At 39.9% G+C, this 21,694-nt stretch overlaps 2 protein-coding genes across 25 annotated transcripts in view; both read left to right on the top strand.

Annotated features, from left to right (window-relative positions):
* The window catches only part of LOC131124906 (adhesion G protein-coupled receptor L3-like), a 172,720-nt gene extending 167,397 nt beyond the window's left edge, over positions 1-5,323 (top strand). For 6 of the 19 annotated variants that reach the window (XM_058065886.1, XM_058065895.1, XM_058065894.1 and 3 more), the window contains 2 exons: positions 1,199-1,250; positions 3,239-3,441. In XM_058065886.1, coding sequence (XP_057921869.1) covers positions 1,199-1,250; positions 3,239-3,299 — 113 coding nt within the window. In that variant the 3' untranslated portion in view covers positions 3,300-3,441. Of the gene's footprint in view, positions 1-1,198; positions 1,251-3,238 lie in introns of all 19 variants that reach the window. The other 13 variants (XM_058065891.1, XM_058065885.1, XM_058065880.1 and 10 more) reach the window with 4 other exon arrangements.
* A 402-nt stretch (positions 5,324-5,725) lies between these two features.
* LOC131125136 (phospholipid-transporting ATPase ABCA1-like) overlaps positions 5,726-21,694 on the top strand; it is a 124,487-nt gene continuing 108,518 nt past the window's right edge. For 3 of the 6 annotated variants that reach the window (XM_058066359.1, XM_058066363.1, XM_058066364.1), the window contains exons 1-2: positions 5,726-7,205; positions 7,979-8,008. The gene's annotated coding sequence lies outside the window, so the exon portion shown is untranslated. Of the gene's footprint in view, positions 7,206-7,326; positions 7,819-7,898; positions 8,009-21,694 lie in introns of those variants that run through there. The other 3 variants (XM_058066360.1, XM_058066361.1, XM_058066362.1) reach the window with 3 other exon arrangements.

The following is a 21,694-nucleotide window of genomic DNA, read 5'->3' as shown; positions in this document are numbered from 1 at the left end:
GGGTTTTCTCCGGGTTTTCTCCCACATTCCAAAAACATGCTAGGTTAATTGGCGACTCCAAATTGTCCATAGGTATGAATGTGAGTGTGAATGGTTGTTTGTCTATATGTGCCCTGTGATTGGCTGCCGACCAGTCCAGGGTGTACCCCGCCTCTCGCCCCAAGACAGCTGGGATAGGCTCCAGCACCCCCCCCCCCACCCTCGTGAGGAAAAAGCAGTAGAAAATGAATGAATGAATGAATGAATGAATGATAATTCATGTCAAGTGTATAGAATACATTAACCACGGTTAAAAAAATGGCCCACCATTTATACATACCCACGTCTTCATGCTGCTGTTCTATAGGTGAGAGATTTTGCTCTTTGTTTGTCTTTGAACGCACCAGAGTTGCTTTAAGACGCAATAAGTCAAACTTATCTACAACAGAAGTTGCAGCAAAGGGAACACAAGTTAGAATATATATAATATATATATATATATATGTGTATACACATTCGTAACGTTGTATACACTAAGTTACTAGACTCCGACGAGGTTACCAGGACAACCCAGCAGCCTGTAGTGCAAGGGAGCCTCTACTACTACTACTACTACTACTACTGCTAGCTACTTCAAAAGGAGATAGAGGCAGTTCATGTGTTATATTGATGATCGTTATCATTCATTAGTTCCGAGTACTAAATACCTTTTAATCAGATGATGTATTTAGATTGGATTGTGCATTTAGCATTTAGCTTCGCTTCCGTTGCTAGTGAACAATAGCAATTGAAGACGGGCGGGGGTTCGACAGCTAAAAGTCATTTTGCCATTAGCTAGTTGGCGTGGAATATAACTCCCGGGAAACACGCGACTCTAATGTACATGATGTAAATAATTTTAAAAAGTAAAAAAAAAAAAACTTTTTTTAATGCTTATACAGTATATTGTATATATTGCAGTATGAGAAATACCAAGAAAATGCTTGTTTATTTGCTATATTATGTACACTCCCTTGCAAAAGTTTGGGAACACTTGCAGATGTTCCCAAACTTTTGGGGAACGCTTTGCTAAAAATGTGCATGCCGACGTATTTTGCATTTATTATAATTCTTATTTTCATCCACATACTGTGTGTATGTGTGTGTGCATTTCTGTTCTATTCTACTGTTCGGCTTATTGTCTTCTTCTTGTCTTTCCCCCTCATGCTGTCCCTTTAAGAGCCCTACAGAGAGACAAGTATGGGAGTCAAACTAAACATTGCTTATCAAATGTAATTGACTTCTTCGGCTTCTACTTCCTTTTTTTCCACTCTTTCAATGCTGACAAAGTCATTCTACAAAGGCCCCTATTTCTAATTGAAAGGCAATAATACTGTATGGAATAATAATAATAATAATAACCTCTTTACATTCATTGGTTTCTTTGATGTGACAATTATTAAAGTTAGCATTTAAATCCGATTTGACATGAAAGAAACATGTATAAGTACTGACTTGCTGCATATTGAGCAGCAATTGTCCTCGCCTTTGTTCATGTACTTTGTTGAAAACACTTGGATTGTTTTTTTTTCCATATGGAAATTAATAATGCCATTGATATGCTCGTATGGGACAATATGGTTGCTTCCTGATTCGCTATTTCTTTTTTAAGTGCATGATTTTTTTATTGTATTTTTTTTTAATTTTATATGCCTTTGTGATATGTGCTATGTGCAAGTGTTTGCTTTGTGTTCTCCATCGACAAAACTACAGCAGAACTCAGAGCTCTCACATTTTCCCCATTGAAAACATGTAATATGCGTAATTACCAGGCCAATTACCATGTGACATTTTTACGAACATATGAACATTCTGGGATCATGGCTTTTTCACATGAAGATTATTATTATCGCTTTGTACTACTATATTGGACTTAGAAGCCTGGACAATGGCACTCTACAGCAGGGGTCTCCAACTCAATTTACCTGGGGGCCACTGGAGCTAGGGTCTGGGTGAGACTGGGCCGCATCAGGTTTTCCAAAAAAAAAAAAAAAACGCATTTATTAAAAACAGAAAAATATACAAACTTTTTCAGTGCTTTGGTTCCGATTTTGTACAATAAAAGCTCTGATAAAACATTCCACTGTTCTCAAATATATAAATTTTTATTTTTCTGCACAAAATAAGATGAAAAATAAATCAAGAATGAAGAAAATCAATCAATCAGTAATAAATAAATATAATAATAAAAGAGCAAATAATAAAAAATTAAGAAACCACATATAGTTGGTGGGTAGACAAATTATTTTTTTCAGATTAAAATGAACAAAGCATTATTAGAGCCCTGTAGACATGACAAAACACGACTATAGTCACATTTATACTTTTTTTAATTTACAACATATTGCGCAACTGCAGGGTCTTGAGACACATGCTAACTCGCAAACTAGAGAGCTAGCGACCTTTAAACGGTAGCCTTCAAGTTATTTCCTTTAAACTTAAATACCCAAAAACTTACCACTTCCACACGGATAGGGAGGATAACTATTAACAGTTATTTAACCTTTAACATGAACATTAATCAAACGTAATAATTTTTTCTGGGTACATGATACCATACAGCATCCATATCTTACCACTTCCACACGGATAGGGAGGATAACTATTAACAGTTATTTAACCTTTAACATGAACATTAATCAAACGTAATAATTTTTTCTGGGTACATGATACCATACAGCATCCATATCTTACCACTTCCACACGGATAGGGAGGATAACTATTAACAGTTATTTAACCTTTAACATGAACATTAATCAAACGTAATAATTTTTTCTGGGTACATGATACCATACAGCATCCATATCAAACTTGCGCGGTGCCGCACTAACATTAAACTTTCATATCAAAGGCGGGGGGCCTCAAACTAGTGTCCGGCGGGCCACATTTGGCCCGCGGGCCGCGTGTTTGAGACCCCTGCTCTACAGCATCCTCTTATAATGGTGTGGTTTTGAAGTAGGCCCTCCAAAACAGCAGAGAACTACTATATGTACTATACAATCACACTAATTGGTAATTTAGCAAAATACTAATTTTTTTGTGCAAAAATGTCAGCTGGAGGAAAAGACCAAAACATGAGGATTTTTTTTTATCAAATCCCTGAACCGTACGACCCTGCGGGGGAGTGGGCTGTTAGTTTTTACTACATAAGACCAGTTACCTCCCATCATCCACCATCAACCTAATTTCCAATCTCCATGGTTCCTTGTGTCATTCCAGAGGGAATCCTGAACAATGCCCGGGATACAAGTGTCATGGATACTCTACCACTGAATGGTAGCCACGGTTACAGCATCGCCGGTGCCGACTACATGAGTGACTGCGTCCAAATCATTGAGCGGGGCTACAACCACAACAAGGAGACCACCCTGGAGAAGAAGATCCTCAAGGAGCTGGCTTGCAGTTACATCCCATCATATCTGAACAACTCCCATGAGCAGAACCGGAACCTCGTGAACAAGCTGGTGAATAACGTCAACAAGGAGGGCGTCGGAGGTGGGGGCATCGGTTATGGAATGAGAGCAGGGGTTGGCGTCGCCTTCCCCTTGCACCACGATGAAGGCTTGGAGTTAATCCACGAGGAGTCAAATGTCCCCCTCCTGCCTCCTCTGGACACCCTGCACAATCACCTCCACCAGTCGCCGCCGCCCCTTCCGCTGACCCATCACCACACCTTCACATCTGCTGCCCCGTCACCTCCTTCCTCCAGGAGGCGGATTCCGCAGGAGAACACAGAGAGCTTCTTCCCGTTGCTTAAGCACACAGAGGATTCATCTCCGAGCCACAACCAGAGAGACTCGCTGTACACCAGCATGCCCATGCTGCCGGGCCACCCCGATGATGTTCCCCCAGGTACAAAAGAAGGGGGCGAGGGGAAGAGTCCAGGCGCTAGCTCGGACGATGTTTACTACAAAAGCATGCCCAACCTCGGCTCTGGGAACCATCTTCATAAGCTGCATTCCTATTATCAGTTAGGACGAGGCAGCAGTGATGGTTTCATCGTGCCGCCCAACAAGGAGGACTTGTCCCCGGTGGGGTCCCACCAGGAGCCCTCACACCTGGTCACCAGCCTATAGGCACCACAACCTCATAGCATTATTAACCATGTTTCCATCCGCAGATGAAAGGGCAGTGACTTTGTACCATGCTCGGGTTGTGCTCGGGCCACCCCAATGACATGTCCCCTGGTACCAAGAAAGGGGACAAGCCCAAAGTCCAGGCACTAGCGCAGACAACATTTACTACAGAAGCATCCCCAACCTCAGCTCCGGGAACCACTTCCATCAGTGGTGGTTTCATCGTGCCACTTATCAAGGTGGACCTGTCCCCACAGGGGTCCCCAACCAGGAGCCCACATATGTGCTAACCGACCTGTAGCCTCAATCCCACAAAGCACCACCATGTTATACACTATCTACAGTTGTTCTACCATCAATCGTTGGCGGCGCTAGCTTTTTAATGCTAAAAGTGTGGTGACTTTGTACCATGTTCTTGGGCCGCCCTACCAAGTTACCAAGTAGGGGTGTCGAACCAGGCGCTGTTTCGGATGCCGTTTACTATGCTCATTCTCGGTTCTGGAAAAAGCACTTCCGTTATTTCTGATGGTTTCACAAGGAGGACCTGTCACCAAAGGAGCCCCGCCAGTAGCCCTCACAATTGGTCCCCACCCCACCATAACACCCCCATATTGTTCTTGGCAGCGCTAGCCTTTCAATGTTAAAAGGAGGGTGACTTCGTACCATGCACGAGTTAGGTCTCCGAAAAAAAAAGACTAGCTTGAGGAACTATACAAATCCACCAAAAACAAACAAAAAAAATGACTATTTTATTACCCTTGCATTGACTTTTTTTCCAAGGAATTTTCTTTGTTTTGTTGGAGCTGCAGCACATTTTGTTTGCTGAAGAATCAAAGAATCAGCCGTTCTTCTTTCTGTTCATTTTACTGTAATAAAACTAATAATAAATATGAGATATTTCTATGTAATTGTACAGTAACTAGCATTGCACATAAATAGGACCTTTCTGTTTCAGATGACCCCCCCCCCCCCTTCCCCTTCCCGTAAATGTTGTCTATCACAAAAACAAACAAAAAAAAAAACATGGAGGCATTATTTGTGCAATGTATTTTGTTTCCTCCCTTTTTCCAAATAAATAAAAGTGTAGATAGCAGTGCTGGTAAAGATTGACAATTAATTTAAAAACAAAAATTGGATTATTGATGATGAGCACTTGGCACTTGTACAAAGATGGCTGTTCTACTTATTAAAGAAAAAAGATTTTGGATTGATGATGATTGGTAGTGGATTTATTTATTGGGCTACAACATTTTTGCAGCAAAGCAATCCTGTCATATAATAATTCATTTTTGTTTTTATGTATTTAGTGTAGATTAACATTGTGAATAGTCTAAGCATTGCAGGGCTCACAAATAATAGTTATTATCAAGGTTTTTCTTTGTTTTTATAATTGTTTTTTTAGTCTACAATTAATAATAATAAAGTGGGTGCTCAGTTTTCATTGTTAAACCATTCAATAAGATCAGACGGAAATATAACAATTACAACATATGTAAACATACGTGTTTTTTTTGCATAGGAAATAATGTCAATCCAATTAATGAATAATTATAATTTTACATGCAAAATACAATGCTAAAAATAATTATAAATGACAAAAGAAATGAATGAATGAACATGTAGTCTGTTTTATTAACACCTTTAATAATTTTTCTTTGCTAGTGTAGTGACCCACAGCAAAAAATGCTGACTAACAAAAATGACTAACAAGTTGCATATGGCATAAATATGGTGCCAATATCTGTGTGCATAAAAATGATAATCAGAGTAAAGACCACTTGCTGCCTGCTCGCGGTCTCTGAATAATAGTTCATGCCGTTTACACGTTCATCGTTGATGAACCGGATACGCTCTCTTAAAAGTCCCGATATCTCCATGTCAAAACCAATCAGCGGGTCATCAGACGGGTCATCGTGGCCTCCATCCTCTCTTGTAGCAAGTCAGGACACCATTAAAATTACTCCCGAGCTGTTTAATAAAGTAATCATTTAAATATACAGTCATGGAAAAAAATCGTGTTTCTTCAGTTAATACACTTTGATGACTGTATCGTCTGTTCCTCAACTCTGATATCTCAATGTTCAACTTATAACCAAATGCTGCCACCCTTCTGTGCCTCGGATTGGCTGTGCCCTGGAGACAGTAGATATTTAAAGTGACCAATCAGAAAGGAGATGCGGTTTTAGGGTTGCCCAATCAATGGCCACTACAATGCATAGCAGGCATGGCTAGTGAGACACAATTTTTTTTTATTATCTTCAAATTGTTTTCCAATACTTCTGTTCTTAACTATGGAAGAATGGCAGTGACAAGCACCTTTCAGCTCATACACGTGCAGATATGACTTTTTATTGTGGGGAAAACATTACACACGCAGTAAAAAGTCATCATGTATAATAAATGTTTTTCAAACATGATGTTATTGGCGACAAACAGAAACTGCCAAACGTGCCATGATATGATCCAACTGATTGCATTCCATTTTTGATTATTTTGATTGAGTTTTCAAGGTGCACAGAATATTGTGTTCTTGGGTGATATAGAAATGGTACATACCTAAAGAAAGCTTAGACTAATCTAAAAAAAAAAAAAAACAGTTTGTTTCTACATTTTTCCATTCTTTAGTAATGAGCAGTAGAACATAGGTAAGTTTCAACTAAATATCAGGAATATATGGAAGAAAGGCTTTTGGTGAAATGACACATTTCACACCAGTTTAGCCATACATATTTAGCCAAAATGTCTAAACAACAATGCCACATCATATAATATATAAAATATAAGATATAAAATACATCTTTGGTAGTGAATGAGTGATTATAATGCGTGAGCCCAACCGTTTGTGTGTGTATTTTTATGACAAAATGTCTCTGTGAGCAGCCTGTTAGCTTGCTAATACATGCAAACAGGAACAGGAAGTCCATTGCCCACTGATGATGTCATCAGCGGGTGACACTGTAGTTGTATGCTAGCTAACACCTTCACACCACAAGTCTCTAAAAAACATTTCAGGTTACTTTTACCTTAATTGAAGATGTGATTGCTATGAGTTGTTGTTTTTTGGCTCCATTTTGGGTCATTTAGCAGCCGTGATCAAAAGAACACATAAGGTAAGAAACACCGTATTGTAGAAGTTTGGCAACAGTCACGTCTTCAATGAAAGTAAAAGGCTTGCTAATACATGCAAACAGGAAGTGGAAGTCAGCTCCATTGCCCACCGATGATGTCATCAGCGGGTGACGCTGTAGTTGTATGCTAGCTAACACCTTCACACCACAAGTCTCTAAAAAACATTTCAGGTTACTTTTACCTCAATTGAAAATGTGATTGCTATGAGTTGTCGTTTTATGGCTCCATTTTGGGTCATTTTGCAACCTTAGTCAAAAGAAGACATGAGGTAAGAAACACCATATTCAATGAAGGTAAAAGTAACCTAAAATGTTTCCTTATGTCATGTTCTACATGCCAGGTTGGACTTTTGGTTTTCCTTTGTTTGTACTATCTTTCATGATATGGCCCAAGGTTTGTTGCTTTACATACAAGACTGCTGAAAATCAAGATACAAAAGTGGAAAATAATATAGAAAATATCATGATATACTCCAATGTCCATATAGTTTTTACATTATTTCCTGTTTGGTGCTCTTAATTTGGTGTTCTGTTTCCTGTATTGGGATCATATTCAGCTGCTTCAGTCGGTAAGGGCTGGCAGAAGCACCTGCTGGTAATTGTTAATCACGCTACTATTTAGTTAAGTTGGGACTCTCTGCTAATTGCCTCATTATTGTTTGCTGTTGTGTGGATTTGCTGCATTTGCCATGGATGCTGCCTCCCTGCCTGACTCCCTCCCTGACTCCCTCCCTGCCTGCCTGCCTGCCTGCCAGCCTGACTGCCTGCCTGCTTATTGCATTTTGGTGAGTGTTTATCTGGGCTCTAGAGCCAGTCTTTGCATTCCTGCCTCTTTGTATATTGTAACACACATTTGTGTGAACTCCTGCTCATTGTGAGTCTCCATCTTTTCCACTGAATTGATAGACATTATTGATTGCACCTGCAAAATAACTGCTACATGCTAGAATAGCAGAACATAACACCTTCATCATTTGTGTGTATTTACATACATTTCAAATAGTTTTCTGCATGTAAAACTATAATTGTTGAATTCTAAACACATGTTTTGGTTTTTTGGAATGGATTATTTAAAATTAACGGGAAAACTTCATTCAGTTCGAACATATTTGTTAGAGACGGACCTTCTGGAACGGATTAATGGCTCCAACTGAGCTGCCACTGTACATAATAATAATAATAATAATTTTATGAAAATATTTGTATCAACAAACATTTGTGGGCTGCACGGCGGTTGAGTGGTTAGCGTGTGGGTCTCACAGCTAGGAGACCTGAGTTCAATTCCACACTTGGACAGCTCTGTGTGGAGTTTGCATGTTCTCAAGTTTCCTCCCACATTCCAAAAAACATGCTAGGTTAATTAGCGACTCCAAATTGTCCATAGGTATGAATGTGAGTGTGAATGGTTGTTTGTCTATATGTGCCCTGTGATTGGCTGGCAACCAGTCCAGGGTGTGCACCGCCTCTCGCCAAAAGACAGCTGGGATAGGCTCCAGCACGCCCGCGACCCTCGTGAGGATAAGTGGTAAAAAAAATTAATGAATACTTTTTTAATACTTTTAGCGGTAATTTTTGGAAACGGGCTTAAACGCTGGAACTGTATAGCTGCACTACAAAGAACGTTTACTAAAACGTTCCTAAAACTGTTACACTTGTCCTCATTATTATACTTCCCAAAAATGTATTTTACATATTTCTTATTTATTCATTTATATTATTTTGGTTTTGTTTCATTTGTTTTCATGTTTGGCACACATTGTCGGACACACTTTGTCAGAGGCACTGCTGGTGCCGTGGAGCTCATGAACCAGACGTTAGGGCACCGCGTTTCAGTGCAGTCATTACATGTCTTTTGCAGGACTACCCAGGTTTAAAAAGACATCGGTGAGCTTGTAATTTGCATGCAAGCAGGTAAGACGCTCCCTGTATGTACACCCTAAAATGCTGCACAGACCACCGCTTACGTACATAAAATTTTCTTCTCTCAGGGTTCACTTCCAAATGCGTAAACCTCATTATCTGAAACTTCGGCATGGTTTAACATGAGAATACTACATTTATAGGAAAACTCATATGTCCCTTGAGGTACTTATGATGTACCAAACTGTGATTGGTGCACAGTTTGATCATTACACCACTTCTTGTCATGGAATCAAAACAGACGCTTGGGGAAAAAAAAAAAAAAATGGAAACATCCCAGCATTCCCTGCAGCGCAATTGTAAAAGCGGTAGCAGCTGTTAGGAAGGTGATCATAGTCATTCATGGGTGTTTGTTGTTTTTTTTTTTTATGCGGGGTAGTTGGTGACGATTGCAGCAGTTATCTCTAGCAACACCTGCTTGTTAGGGTACGGGGGCCACGGGGGAGCAGAAGCCTAACATTTGACATTATGAAATGACATGTGTCAAACTCCATGTAGGGGGTCGCCAATCAATAGCTGAATGTCTGGCAGAATCCCAAATGAAAGGTGAATCAATGTCAACTCCGCTTTTGTGTATTGGGACAACATGGAGAAAAAATAAAATGCGTGCATTTTTTTTTTGTGTGTGTGCAGGATAACATTGATTCAAGGTGGTGAGGTTTTTGTACAAGGTCACAGTATTGTAGTTGCAATGCATTGTGGGTTTAGTTTTGCTTTACTGTTTCATTGCAGACACATCGTGAAGGATATACTCTTACTCCCACAGGGACAAAATACTTCTGCGAGAATGATGCTTTTCTGCACAAAAACCGTTATTGTAATGAGACCAGGGTTCAATTCCACCCTCTGCCATCTCCTTGTGGAGTTTGCATGTTCTCCCCGTGCATGCGTGGGTTTTTTCCGGGTACTCCGGTTTCCGCCCACATTCCAAAAAAAACATGCTACGTTCATTGGTGACTCCAAATTGTCCATAGGTATGAATGTGAGTGTGAATGGTTGTTTGTCTATATGTGCCCTGTGATTGGCTGGCGACCAGTCCAGAGGGTGTACCCCGCCTGTCACCCTAAGACAGCTGGGATAGACTCCAGCACCCCCGCGAGCCACACTGCCGAGACAAAAATCTACTACAATAAATCATAAAAAAACACAGAGTGGAAAATACTTATACTGTATTACAGCAATGTGTTTTTTCATAGTATGAGAAATTATATTTTTGAAAGAAAACTGCTGCAATCATACAGAATAATTCATTGTCATGTCAGGCCTCTCGCAGCGTGCTGCTGAGGTCGAACACGGTAAGACTGTCATTTTAAACTTCTTCAAAGGTCCTGAGAGTTATGGAAGAAAAAAAGTCAAGTGGTACCCCCCAAAAAAATTCACTCGCCCTGAGCTAGAGGATCCGATGGATTAGCTGTCCATCAAGAAGGTCGTTACTGGGGCCGTGTGCAATCCAATAACCATCACACGGCATTTGTGAAAAAAGGGTTTTAAGAAATTTCCCATTTTTATTTTATTGACAGCACCAAACATGGGACATTGGAAGGTTTATTCTCGAGGGAAAATAATTTAACTTTGATGGTCCTGATGGCTTCAAACGTTACTGGCATGACAAGGAGATCCCACCTGAGATGATCTGGTGAGCTTTGACCTTAAATAGAACAATGGAGCTTCAGGTTGTACAGGGGCGTCAAATGGTATTTGCTATGCATAGATGACTGGCTTTGTCCACAAGACCACGGTCCACAATGGCCGCCTGACTTCTTCCAGAGGATCATCCTCCGTGTTCCCTTGATCTAAATTCAATTGAGACCATTTGGGAATGGAATGGTACAGCTACTCTTTACGAAAATGTATAGTTTGTTTGTTTTTTAGCTACGGTCTTAAACTTTTGATCAGCGGATTAACTTCTTATTTCACTTTAATATGTGCTTGTATTAACAAATGAATATAAGACCACTCCATTCTGGTAAGATTTCCATTTCTTTTTTTACCTGATAGTATTCCAGCCTTATTCCATGTATTTTCTTGTCGTTTTCCATTTGAGGTCTTTTCAATCCCTTGAGTAATGAACACCTGAATGAAGTCTAGCTCTGTGAAGTGGACTAGTGGTCCGACAAGTCGATAGAGTCCCCATTCAGTGAGACGCCTCTATCGCCAATCAAGGAAGATAATCTTTTGAATTAAGAACGAGAGAAAAAAAAACAGGGTTAACACTTTTGATGTGATAAGCGGCCTTTTGTCAGCGCGGGCGATGGTATTTTAATTAAATATATGAAGACGCGGTCGTGGCCCAGATGCCGGAGTCTAAACAAAGATAGCATCATCTAATCAAAGCCGAGCCCCGAGTGTTTCAAGGGCAGAATTATTTTCTATTAGGGCTCTTCTCCTCTGGGATCCAGCCAATTTTCTTTTATTATGATAGAATCAGCATATTGCAGATGGAAGCCGGCGATAGCGTTGCGGCACGGGGCCGTCGGACCACAGGAATGTTAAGAAGCTGACAACATACAGTACAATGTAATGTCCTAACCTGTCTGTATGCCCTCCCTAGACAATACTCCCTTTTTACCTTTTTTGATGGGATGGATCCAAGCTGATCCATTCATTGCCTGACCAAACTGTATTCAGTGGAGAAAAGCCAAGGTAATGGTGGTTAGCATTAGCGTTATTTTATTATGGACAAACAAAAATGCTCACATTAAGAATCACACAAGAGAAGTCGGTTTGTATTTATTTTTTTGTATTATTTATATTTATTTTGTCTTTTTAATAGTTTTGACAATGGTTGGGGAAAATGTGACTAGAGAAAATTCATTCATTTTCTACCGCTTTTTCCTCACGAGTGGGGGTGCTGGAGCCTATCCCAGCTGTCTTCGGGCGAGAGGCGGGGTACACCCTGGACTGGTCGCCAGCCAATCACAGGGCACATATAGACAAACAACCATTCACACTCACATTCATACCTATGGACAATTTGGAGTCGCCAATTAACCTAGCATGTTTTTGGAATGTGGGAGGAAACCGGAGTACCCGGAGAAAACCCACGCATGCACGGGGGTGGCCGAGGGTGGAATTGAACCCTGGTCTCCTAGTTGTGAGGTCTGCGCTAACCACTAGACCGCCGTGCCGCCCGACTGTGAAACTTGTTTTACGAATTTACATCAGGCGAAATGGTACAATTAAAAATATATTGCAATCTACTAATGTAATTTATACTATGTTGCACATCTCTACACTCTGTGTGTATGCTACCGGCCCTGCCGCCACCCACTGAGGCAGAGACTGTTCATGCCACTGTTCAATGGAACTAATGCGGCAAGTCACTGAAACCAGATCCAATCCAAATTGTCATAGGTATGAATGTGAGTGTGAATGGTTGTTTGTATATATGTGTTCTGTGATTGGCTCGCAACCAGTCCAGGGTGTACCCCGCCTCTCACCCAAAGACAGCTGGGATAGGCTCCAGCATACCTCAGGAGTATAAGTGCAATCATATACTGTATATACAAGGCCTTTTTGCAATTGTACACATTAATAGACATCTAAGCGTTCATTATATCAATGTCCTATATTAGTCCAATAGCCTCATAACTAATCTTTGTTGGAATCATCCAATTTGTATAATTAAGACTTATCCCTCCAACACTGTCAGACTGAAATTTAGCGATTTAGCTTGCATGACTCGCCGTCTTGAAAACATGCCAGTAAAATGATTACGCGCTGTGATTAAGAAATACGACCGTCCAGAGTCGTGAAAAGTTATGAGTTACAACGCTCTCACCACAGACTTCATATTTTTAGAGCATGATAAATCGACAACTAAATTTTATTAAGATGACATGAACTGAAGCGTGAAAGCTTTTTTTTTTTTTTTTTTCTGAGTTACTTTCTGCCTCTTTTGGTTCGTAATGGAAAGACCTCCACTCATTCAGGTCGTATTGGAAATAAACAGATGAAGGAAAAAGTAAGCCAAAGGGCAGGAACCAATCAAAAAGTAGTACTTGTGTTTCTTGTATCCAAATGTCATGGAGTGCGCTGTGGTTCAATAAGTCACACTGAATGACTGCAGCAGGAGTTGTTCTCTCCTTTAATGAAGCAAGAAAACACTTTATCTGCCGTCCATTGACCTTAAAGCAATTACCTTAAGCGCAAACCAAAATCAATAAACTTCTGCTACTGTGTGTGTGCGTGTGTGTGTGTGTGCACAGGACGCACAAATATGTTTTCCAGCCTCTATTGTTGATGTCGGTGTACAGTATTGCTATATGAAATAGTCTCTTCTGGCATCCTCCAAATTATTTTGTACAAATAATTACAATTATCGCAATGCTAATTCATTTTTACATATTTGTTTTATATTCCTACTTTTCCTAAAACATGTTATTGTGTTGTTATTGTTGCTGCCATGCTGCAGAGGACAGGATCTATCACTTCCTGTTCTGCGTTTGTGTGTATTGTGTAACAGCTGGCTTTAATCTCCAATCAGTGAGGTTCATAAATCTGGCGTAACCGTTCAGATTAATTCTTTTTTTTTACCGTTTCCATATTCACGCTGTCATCCACTCGTTCAGTCTCACCAGCTGCTTATCTTTTCTACTTACCTGTTTTACATTTTTGCTGCTGTCTGCCTCCATGACCTTGACTACCTGAGGACAAGTCCGTTTATGGTAGTATTAACGTCATATGGAGGGCTACTGTTTGTCTACCGATTGTCTGTCTGATAGCGGGCAGGCTCTGGTTGGTAGAGCAAGTCATCCAGAGACCGGAAGGTTTGGTGGTGGTTGTAGGTGACCCCAGGGCAGCTGTGACTACAGATGGAGATCCCACCGCCAGTGTGTGGCTGGGGAGGGATGAATAATGTTTTCACTTCATTGTGAGGTGCTTTGGTTGCCTTTTATAGTGCTACATAAAATCTATTATTTATGTATCATTATTATTACCTTTGTCTGACACCTATTGTTTTTGTGATACCATTATTCTATTTGTGAACTTTGGTTTTTTAGCGCAGGGGTCTCAAACACGCGGCCCGCGGGCCACATTTGGCCCGCACGACACTAGTTTGAGGCCCCCCGCCTTGATATGAAAGTTTAATGTTAGTGCGGCCCACGCAAGTTTGATATGGATGCTGTATGGTATCATGTACCCAGAAAAAATTATTACATTTGATTAATGTTCATGTTAAAGGTTAAATAACTGTTAATAGTTATCCTCCCTATCCATGTGGAAGTGGTAGGTTTTTGGCTATTTAAGTTCAAAGGAAATAACTTGAAGGCTACCGTTTAGGTCGCTAGCTCTCTAGTTTGCGAGTTAGCATGTGTCTCAAGACCCTGCAGTTGCGCAATATGTTGTAAATAAAAAGAGTATAAATGTGACTATAGTCGTGTTTTGTCATGTCTACAGGGCTCTAATAATGCTTTGTTCATTTTAATCTGAAAAAAATAATTTGTCTACACACCAACTATATGTGGTTTAAGTTTTTATTATTTGCCGTTTTATTATTATTATAATATTTATTTATTACTGATTGATTTTGTTAATTTATTTTTCATCTTATTTTGTGTAGAAAAATAAAAAGTAAGATATTTGAGAACAATGGAATGTTTTATCAAAGCTTTTCTTGTAGAAAAGTGGAACCAAAGCAAAGTTTATTTTTCATTTTTTTGTTTTTAATAAATGCGTTTTTGAACTGTATCAGTTCTTGCATTGCCTAGATGCTGAAAAGCTCAAATCAAAAGTTCCACAATTGCAGTGGTGTCATTTTAGGTAATGTTGTACCTAAAATGTTTTCACAAAAGTGTCCCAAAAAGCAGACATCCTGACAAAGTCACACTCCCTGTTATGTTAATTCCACCTTAAGTGTAGAATCATAAGCTGGCCAATTTCATCATGAGTACCTGCACCTGCTTGAGCCTATTTTAAGACTCTCTTCTGCACTTTACCTGTCTTATTACATACTGCAGATCCAGCATTCGACAGCTCGTGACAGAATGAACCAGCCGAAAATTTCCCATTATTATTATTATTATTTTGAAAGTCACCATGGTTGGACAAGTCTTGTGGTTGGGGGGACGCCACGCCTTCTGTATCCAAGACCCACCTTCAGCCCCTTCTCCCACCCGTCTGACTTCCCTGGAGATGTCAGGAATCTGTCCATTGGGGGGGTGGGAGGATTAAGGTCAGCGGTGCGTCCCCATCCTCTTCTGTGTCTTTGCATAGCGGGTGTCCAGCATTCTTCAGCTAGTGTCACTTTCATTATCTCTCACCCTACATTGTACAAAAAACCGCTGAAGGTTCCATTGCATCTACGTGAAAAGTAAATGGCCACAAGCGCTCTTGAAGTGAGTACTGCGAGAAGTGACCCCCGCTCTTTTTTTTTTTTTTTTTTTGCTCAGAATGTGCTGTATCCACAAGAGTAAAAGAAAATCACATTGCTGATGAATATCTACCCGACGGCCCTTTTTGTGCCCGGGATGACCTTGTAAAGATGTCAATTCCTGATACAAACGGACAGATGGGGGTTGCTCCAAATGAAAGCTTTGCACAGGAAATTGACCTGTCAGACAGATTTGAAGGAGACAGAAGAAGGTATCATGTAATGTTGTTGATTTGCACTTTGATGGTTCGCTTATGCAAATAATAGAAATACATTTGAGGAAGAGGATCTTCAAACTGTTATCAAGTTCAGCATTCACGTTAGTTATTTTTAACACACTTTAATGGCAAAGTAAGTGCCTATGGCCTTTTTAAAGGGGACCTATTTTGCTTTTTTCCACTTTTCTGACTTTTTAAATGTTGTATTCTCATGCCAAGACTTTTTGGATGAGTCTGCATGCTCGTTTTTTTTCGGACTTTCTTATATTGGCTGCAGATTGCCTGCACTCAAACGCGAACATACGCATGGGAGTGTGACCAGTCACAGCAGAGTGGGTGTACTTAGTGGTCCAAGGGATGGCGTATATTAAACAGACCATTTTGCGTCTAAGCAGGAAGTCTATGGAAACACTGCAGAATGAGGTGCAGGATCTGGAAGATCTAGGAAGCTTCGTGTATTCGGGTTATTATGTGTAGCTGCTCTATAGGAATCCACAACTCAATACAAAAGTGCCGGAAATTAGCAAAATTTAAGTCTATTTACATTTATTTCCATCCAATCAGATGACATTATAGTGTTTATTTTTTTGTCTTGGCTACATTGCCAGTTACATGACAATCAATGGATAAAAATCAAGGCCCATTCATAGCATGACCCACATCACTGACCTCTTCAAACAATATGTTTACATTGATCTGAATAGAATTTTCAACCATCCCTGTAATGTTCTTGAACTCAAGTGGCCACTGTGTGTGTGTGTGTGTGTGTGTGTGTGTAGCACCAATTGCACAACTATTGATTCAAACTAACACTAGTATATCTGTACATGATGAAAACAACTACTGTTATAACCGCTCTATACAAAATAACACCTTTTTAAAAGAAGTATAAGACAGTCAAAAATGCTGGGAAATCTATAATTCTCCCATTCCACGGCTGTGAAACTCTTCAACGTTATACAGTACACCTTGTGGATTGTGATGTCTTTGTGTTGAGTAAAATGCTGGTAGTTATCCTGGTAGTTGAGAAAATAATGAAGACGGTACAACATCCAAAACCCTCAACAGACTACAATTTATTCAGAACTCCTCACTTCCACCCGCTCCTGTGAACACATTACCCCTGTCCTTAAAAAAAAACGCCACTGGCTTCCCGTCCCCCAACGTATCCATTTCAAAGTCCTTCTCATCACCTACAAAGCTCTCCACAGTTTGAACCCTCCATCCCTCACAGACTTCGTCCATCCACACAATCTCCCGCGTCCCCTTCGCTCCTCAGACTCTAACCTTCTGGCACTTCCCTGTAAGACCAGGCTCCGAACCTGAGGAGACCGAGCCTTCTATATTGCTGCCCCCACCCTCTGGAACTCTTTGCCCGACCTTCCCACCTTCAAAAAAACAACTAAAAACCACTTAAATCTGTTTTTATTTTTTTTATATCTGACTGCTGCGCCCCACCCCGGCTTTTAGCCTTGTTTTAGCTCTGAATGAATGTTGTATTTTAATGCATCTTTTCTGTTTTTACTCAACTCTATTTTCTTCACTGTAAAGCATCTGAGTATTTTGAAAAGCACTATACAAATAAAATTATTATTTATTATTATTATTATTAAGAGGTGGTCAAAAATCACTTTATTGTAATGATGCTACGCCAAAACAACCGTAGTTGTGTATCCGCAGCCGTCTGCCTTTTTTCCTGCCTCATCCAATCGGCTGTCAGGACACATTCCCAACCCTTGAGTTTGAAAGTAGACATTTCAAGCAGGAATGAATGGATGCAAACACGGATAAGAAAAAAAAAATTGTAAGAAAAAAATCACAAGGGAATTTTTTAAAAACAAAATGTATGTCGACATAAAACATTCACACTCTGTCAAGCGCATTTTGTTTGAGCCATTTTGAACATAGGTATATTATTCAGTTTAACCTTTCGAAGAATCATGTCTGTATAATTGTGTTATGAGTGTAGCAGCAAGAATCACTAGGCTAGACATGCAGGATGTAAGAAGTGAAAGCAAAGCTTTTCTAACCGGACACTTTCTTTCCAGGTAGCTTTAAAAGCATGGAGGGTACTGTAGTAGCACACTGACAAGTAACACTAATAGTAAATGCCATTACCAATCATACGCGCAAATGATCCAGCTTCATATGTCAATTTTAAGCCCCCCCAGGAGAGACATCAAAGGAGGGCAAAATGGTTTTGGCAGAGCGATCAATCAAACATAATGCATTCACATATACAGTACCTCATGTACACTTGCTGGTCCCGCGGGAAGCACACCTAACTGATGCAATTTGAATACTAAATAAGAAACGACAAGGTGTTTTTTTTTTGTACATATTTATGCAATAACACAGATGCTGCTGTGTGATAGGATTGAATTTGATGCAATCATATTATTTGTCACATAGGGATCATCACATCACTTAATAAGTTTACCTACACACAGCATTCAGATTTCTGCCACACTTTTCTTCCGTGTTTTCTCTGAAGTCATGAATTATATCTGACTCCATGGTTAGCTAAACTGTGCGGTAGTCATTGGAAACTCCTTGTGCTGGAGCCTATCCCAGCTGTCTTTCGGCAAGAGGCAGGGTACACCCTGGACTGGTCGCCAGCCAATCACAGGGCACATATAGACAAACAACCATTCACACTCACATTCATACCTATGGACAATTTGGAGTCGCCAATTAACCTAGCATGTTTTTTTTGGAATGTGGGAGGAAACCGGAGTACCCGGAGAAAACCCACGCATGCACAGGGATAACATGCAAACTCCACACAGAGGGTGGCGCCATACGTATATATCCTGTCAAAATTGGAGATCGACCAAAAGACGCCCTGCAAAAACTCTATTGAAGTTTACCACCCATCATTTTTAGACATTTCTTGTCACCACGAGTAAATAATATTAGCAAAGAAAGACACCCAAAGAAAAACAGACTGCTGAAAGATTTTTTAAAATGAAATATAAAAAAAAAAATGCAGGGCGAGTGGTTAGCGCCCAGGCCACACGGCTGAGAGACGCAAAGTCGATTCCACCCTCTGACATCTCTCCGGTTTCCTCCCACATTCCAAAAACATGCTAGGTTAATCGGAAACTCCAAATAATCCATAGGTATGAATGTTAGTGTGAATGGTTGTTTGACGATATGCGCCCTGTGATTGGCTGGCCACCAGTCCAGGGTGTACCCCGGAGAAAACCCACACGTGCACGGGGAGAACATGCAGAAAACGCAAATTGACAAAAAAGAAAAACCTCACCGGTATCACTATGGTAATCCTGTATATTTTTATTTTTAGTAAGATCTTACCTGTGACTGTCAGAGTAAAGAACGTTCCTGCACTTGGTCTGCTCCATTTGTTCACTTTAAATTGCTTGCCGAGACAAGGCCATTTGGACGCCTGCTATTATGATCTACTCAAATGCTCAGGGTACTCGTCATGGTTAGGGTCTCCTGCAAGGAGGAGAATATACCATGACAATAACAAAATGGATAGTGGTGGTCGGGGTGTGAAGACGTAGGCAAGATCAGCTATAGCGCCGGAGCTCATTACTCTCGAGTAGACGGAAAAAGATACGTCAAAGGACAATGTAAGGTCACATAGACTGATAAAAACAATACCAATCTATATCTGTTGACTGGCAAAGACAAAGGTCACCAAAATGAACCATAAAGTCATACGCCCCCGAGGTTCCTCAGAGCGAACTTGTTCTTGAGATTTGTCCGACTGCTACCAAAGTACGAGACAAATACGCAATGCAAAATTGTGAAAATGGAAGCCAGGCTTAAGTCTCCATACAACATAAGGCGGTTGGAAATATTTCAGTATTGAACAAAGCAAAATTTGTTCTCAATTAGAAATCACTCCACACTCTTTATTACTCTCTGGTTCTACCATATCTTACTTATTGTGTGGAAATATGGGCTAATAACTATAAAAACAATCTTCACTCGCTAAATGTACTGCAAAAAAGGTCAGTAAGGATAATTCATAATGCCGCCTACAGAGAACATACTAACTCCTTATTTCTAAAATCACAAATACTTAAACTTGCTGATATAGTTCATCTTCAAACAGCTAAAATAATGCGTAAGGCTAAAAAAATAACCAATTAGCTAAACATGTCATCCAATACTTCTCTACAAGAGAGGAGAAATATGATCTCAGGGAAGAACTACATTTGAAACACTTATATGCTAGGACTACGTTAAAAAGCCATAGCATTTCAGTATGTGGAATCAAACTATGGAATGGATTGAGTAAGGAAATCAAACAATGCACAACGATGAGCCAATTCAAGAAACAATACAAGCAGTTGATGTTTGCTAAATACAAGGATGAAGAGTCTTGAACCAGTCATGATGTGCTATATATATCACTATATTGACACTTACTATGGTACACATTATGTCATTGGATGCTCATATCACCTTGTACTTCGGTACGAGGTACATTATAAAAAAAAAAAAACAAAAAAAACCTTAAACTGTATTATGGAAAGCAGGAAGTGAACAAATGTAACAGTTACTGATTGTAAAAGTACCAGATGGAGGGGTAGGATTTAATAAGCTTTGCTTCTTCCTACTCCTTTTGGACATGTGGAACTGTGAACTGATTATGGGATGCACTCAATTGTAATCTGATGCATGTTCAAATGAAATTAAACCATTACCATTACCATAGTAATGCATTAAGAAATACCACTCCCCCATACCCCATCGACTTTAGCACTCCTCTCCACTACTTTCTTACATCCATCATTGTCCAGGAATTTGATGTCCGTCCACTCTTTCATCATACATACATTTCCCTCCACCATCTTCATTCTTATTCCACAGGCTGTTAAACAGAGTGGGGGGTGGACTTATTTGCGGGATGTCCTGCTGTGAAACCTCACCGTGACGTCTTTGCTTGTTCGAGTGATCTTAGTACGTTTTGATTTGCATTTATTCATCATACGGGTTTTCATTTATATGCAAAAAAGCCTGCCTGTATGTGTGTGTGTGTGTGTGTGTGTCTGAACCATGAACACAATTGGGAACCGGCATGATCGTTTAATTATTAAAAAGCCCTTATTCTTTATTAGCTTAATAACCGCTTCAGACCTCAGCTCAACAGCTCATCATGCTGACCTACGTATCTGGCGAAGGAAACTGCATTTAGCACCATGATTCAGTGGGTCAATACCACAGGCAGTTGAAGAACTTTTATTTTTTTGCTGTTTCTTGTCAGTGGTATAGACTAATTATTTGGTAATGGTAATGGTTTTATTTCATTTGAACATGCATCAGATTACAATTGAATGCATCCCATAATCAGTTAACAGTTCCACATGTCCAAAAGGATCCTACCCCTCCATCTGGGACTTTTACAATCAGTAACTGTTACATTTGTTCACTTCCTGCTTTCCATAATAATTATTTTTTGTGTTTTTTTTAACATGATATAACTATCTAATGACATAATGTGTACCATAGTAAGTGTCAATATAGTGATATATATAGCACATCATGACTGCTTCAAGACTCTTCATCCTTGTATTTAGCAAACATCAACTGCTTGTATTGTTTCTTGAATTGGCTCATCGTTGTGCATTGTTTGATTTCCTTACTCAATCCATTCCATAGTTTGATTCCACATACTGAAATGCTATGGCTTTTTAACGTAGTCCTAGCATATAAGTGTTTCAAATGTAGTTCTTCCCTGAGATCATATTTCTCCTCTCTTGTAGACCAAAACCCCATTTTGTCTGAACACGAAAACACTTTCTAAACACCTTCTACTGTAAACACAGAGGCCATCAAATACAGTGTAAACGTGGGAGAAACAGTTTGCATCATGTAGAGAGGATCTTTGTTTTTAGTTCCTTTTTAAAAACTGCAGAGCTCTCTTGTCATATCGATTATCTTTCATTTTATTGAGGATCTTTGACTAGCGGAAGGTTCTTAAA

The sequence above is a fragment of the Doryrhamphus excisus genome, chromosome 3, assembly GCF_030265055.1.
Source record: "Doryrhamphus excisus isolate RoL2022-K1 chromosome 3, RoL_Dexc_1.0, whole genome shotgun sequence".
NCBI classification, from domain to species: Eukaryota; Metazoa; Chordata; class Actinopteri; order Syngnathiformes; family Syngnathidae; genus Doryrhamphus; species Doryrhamphus excisus.
The sequence above is the reverse complement of the archived record's forward strand: the minus strand, read 5'-3'. Positions and strand labels throughout refer to the sequence as shown.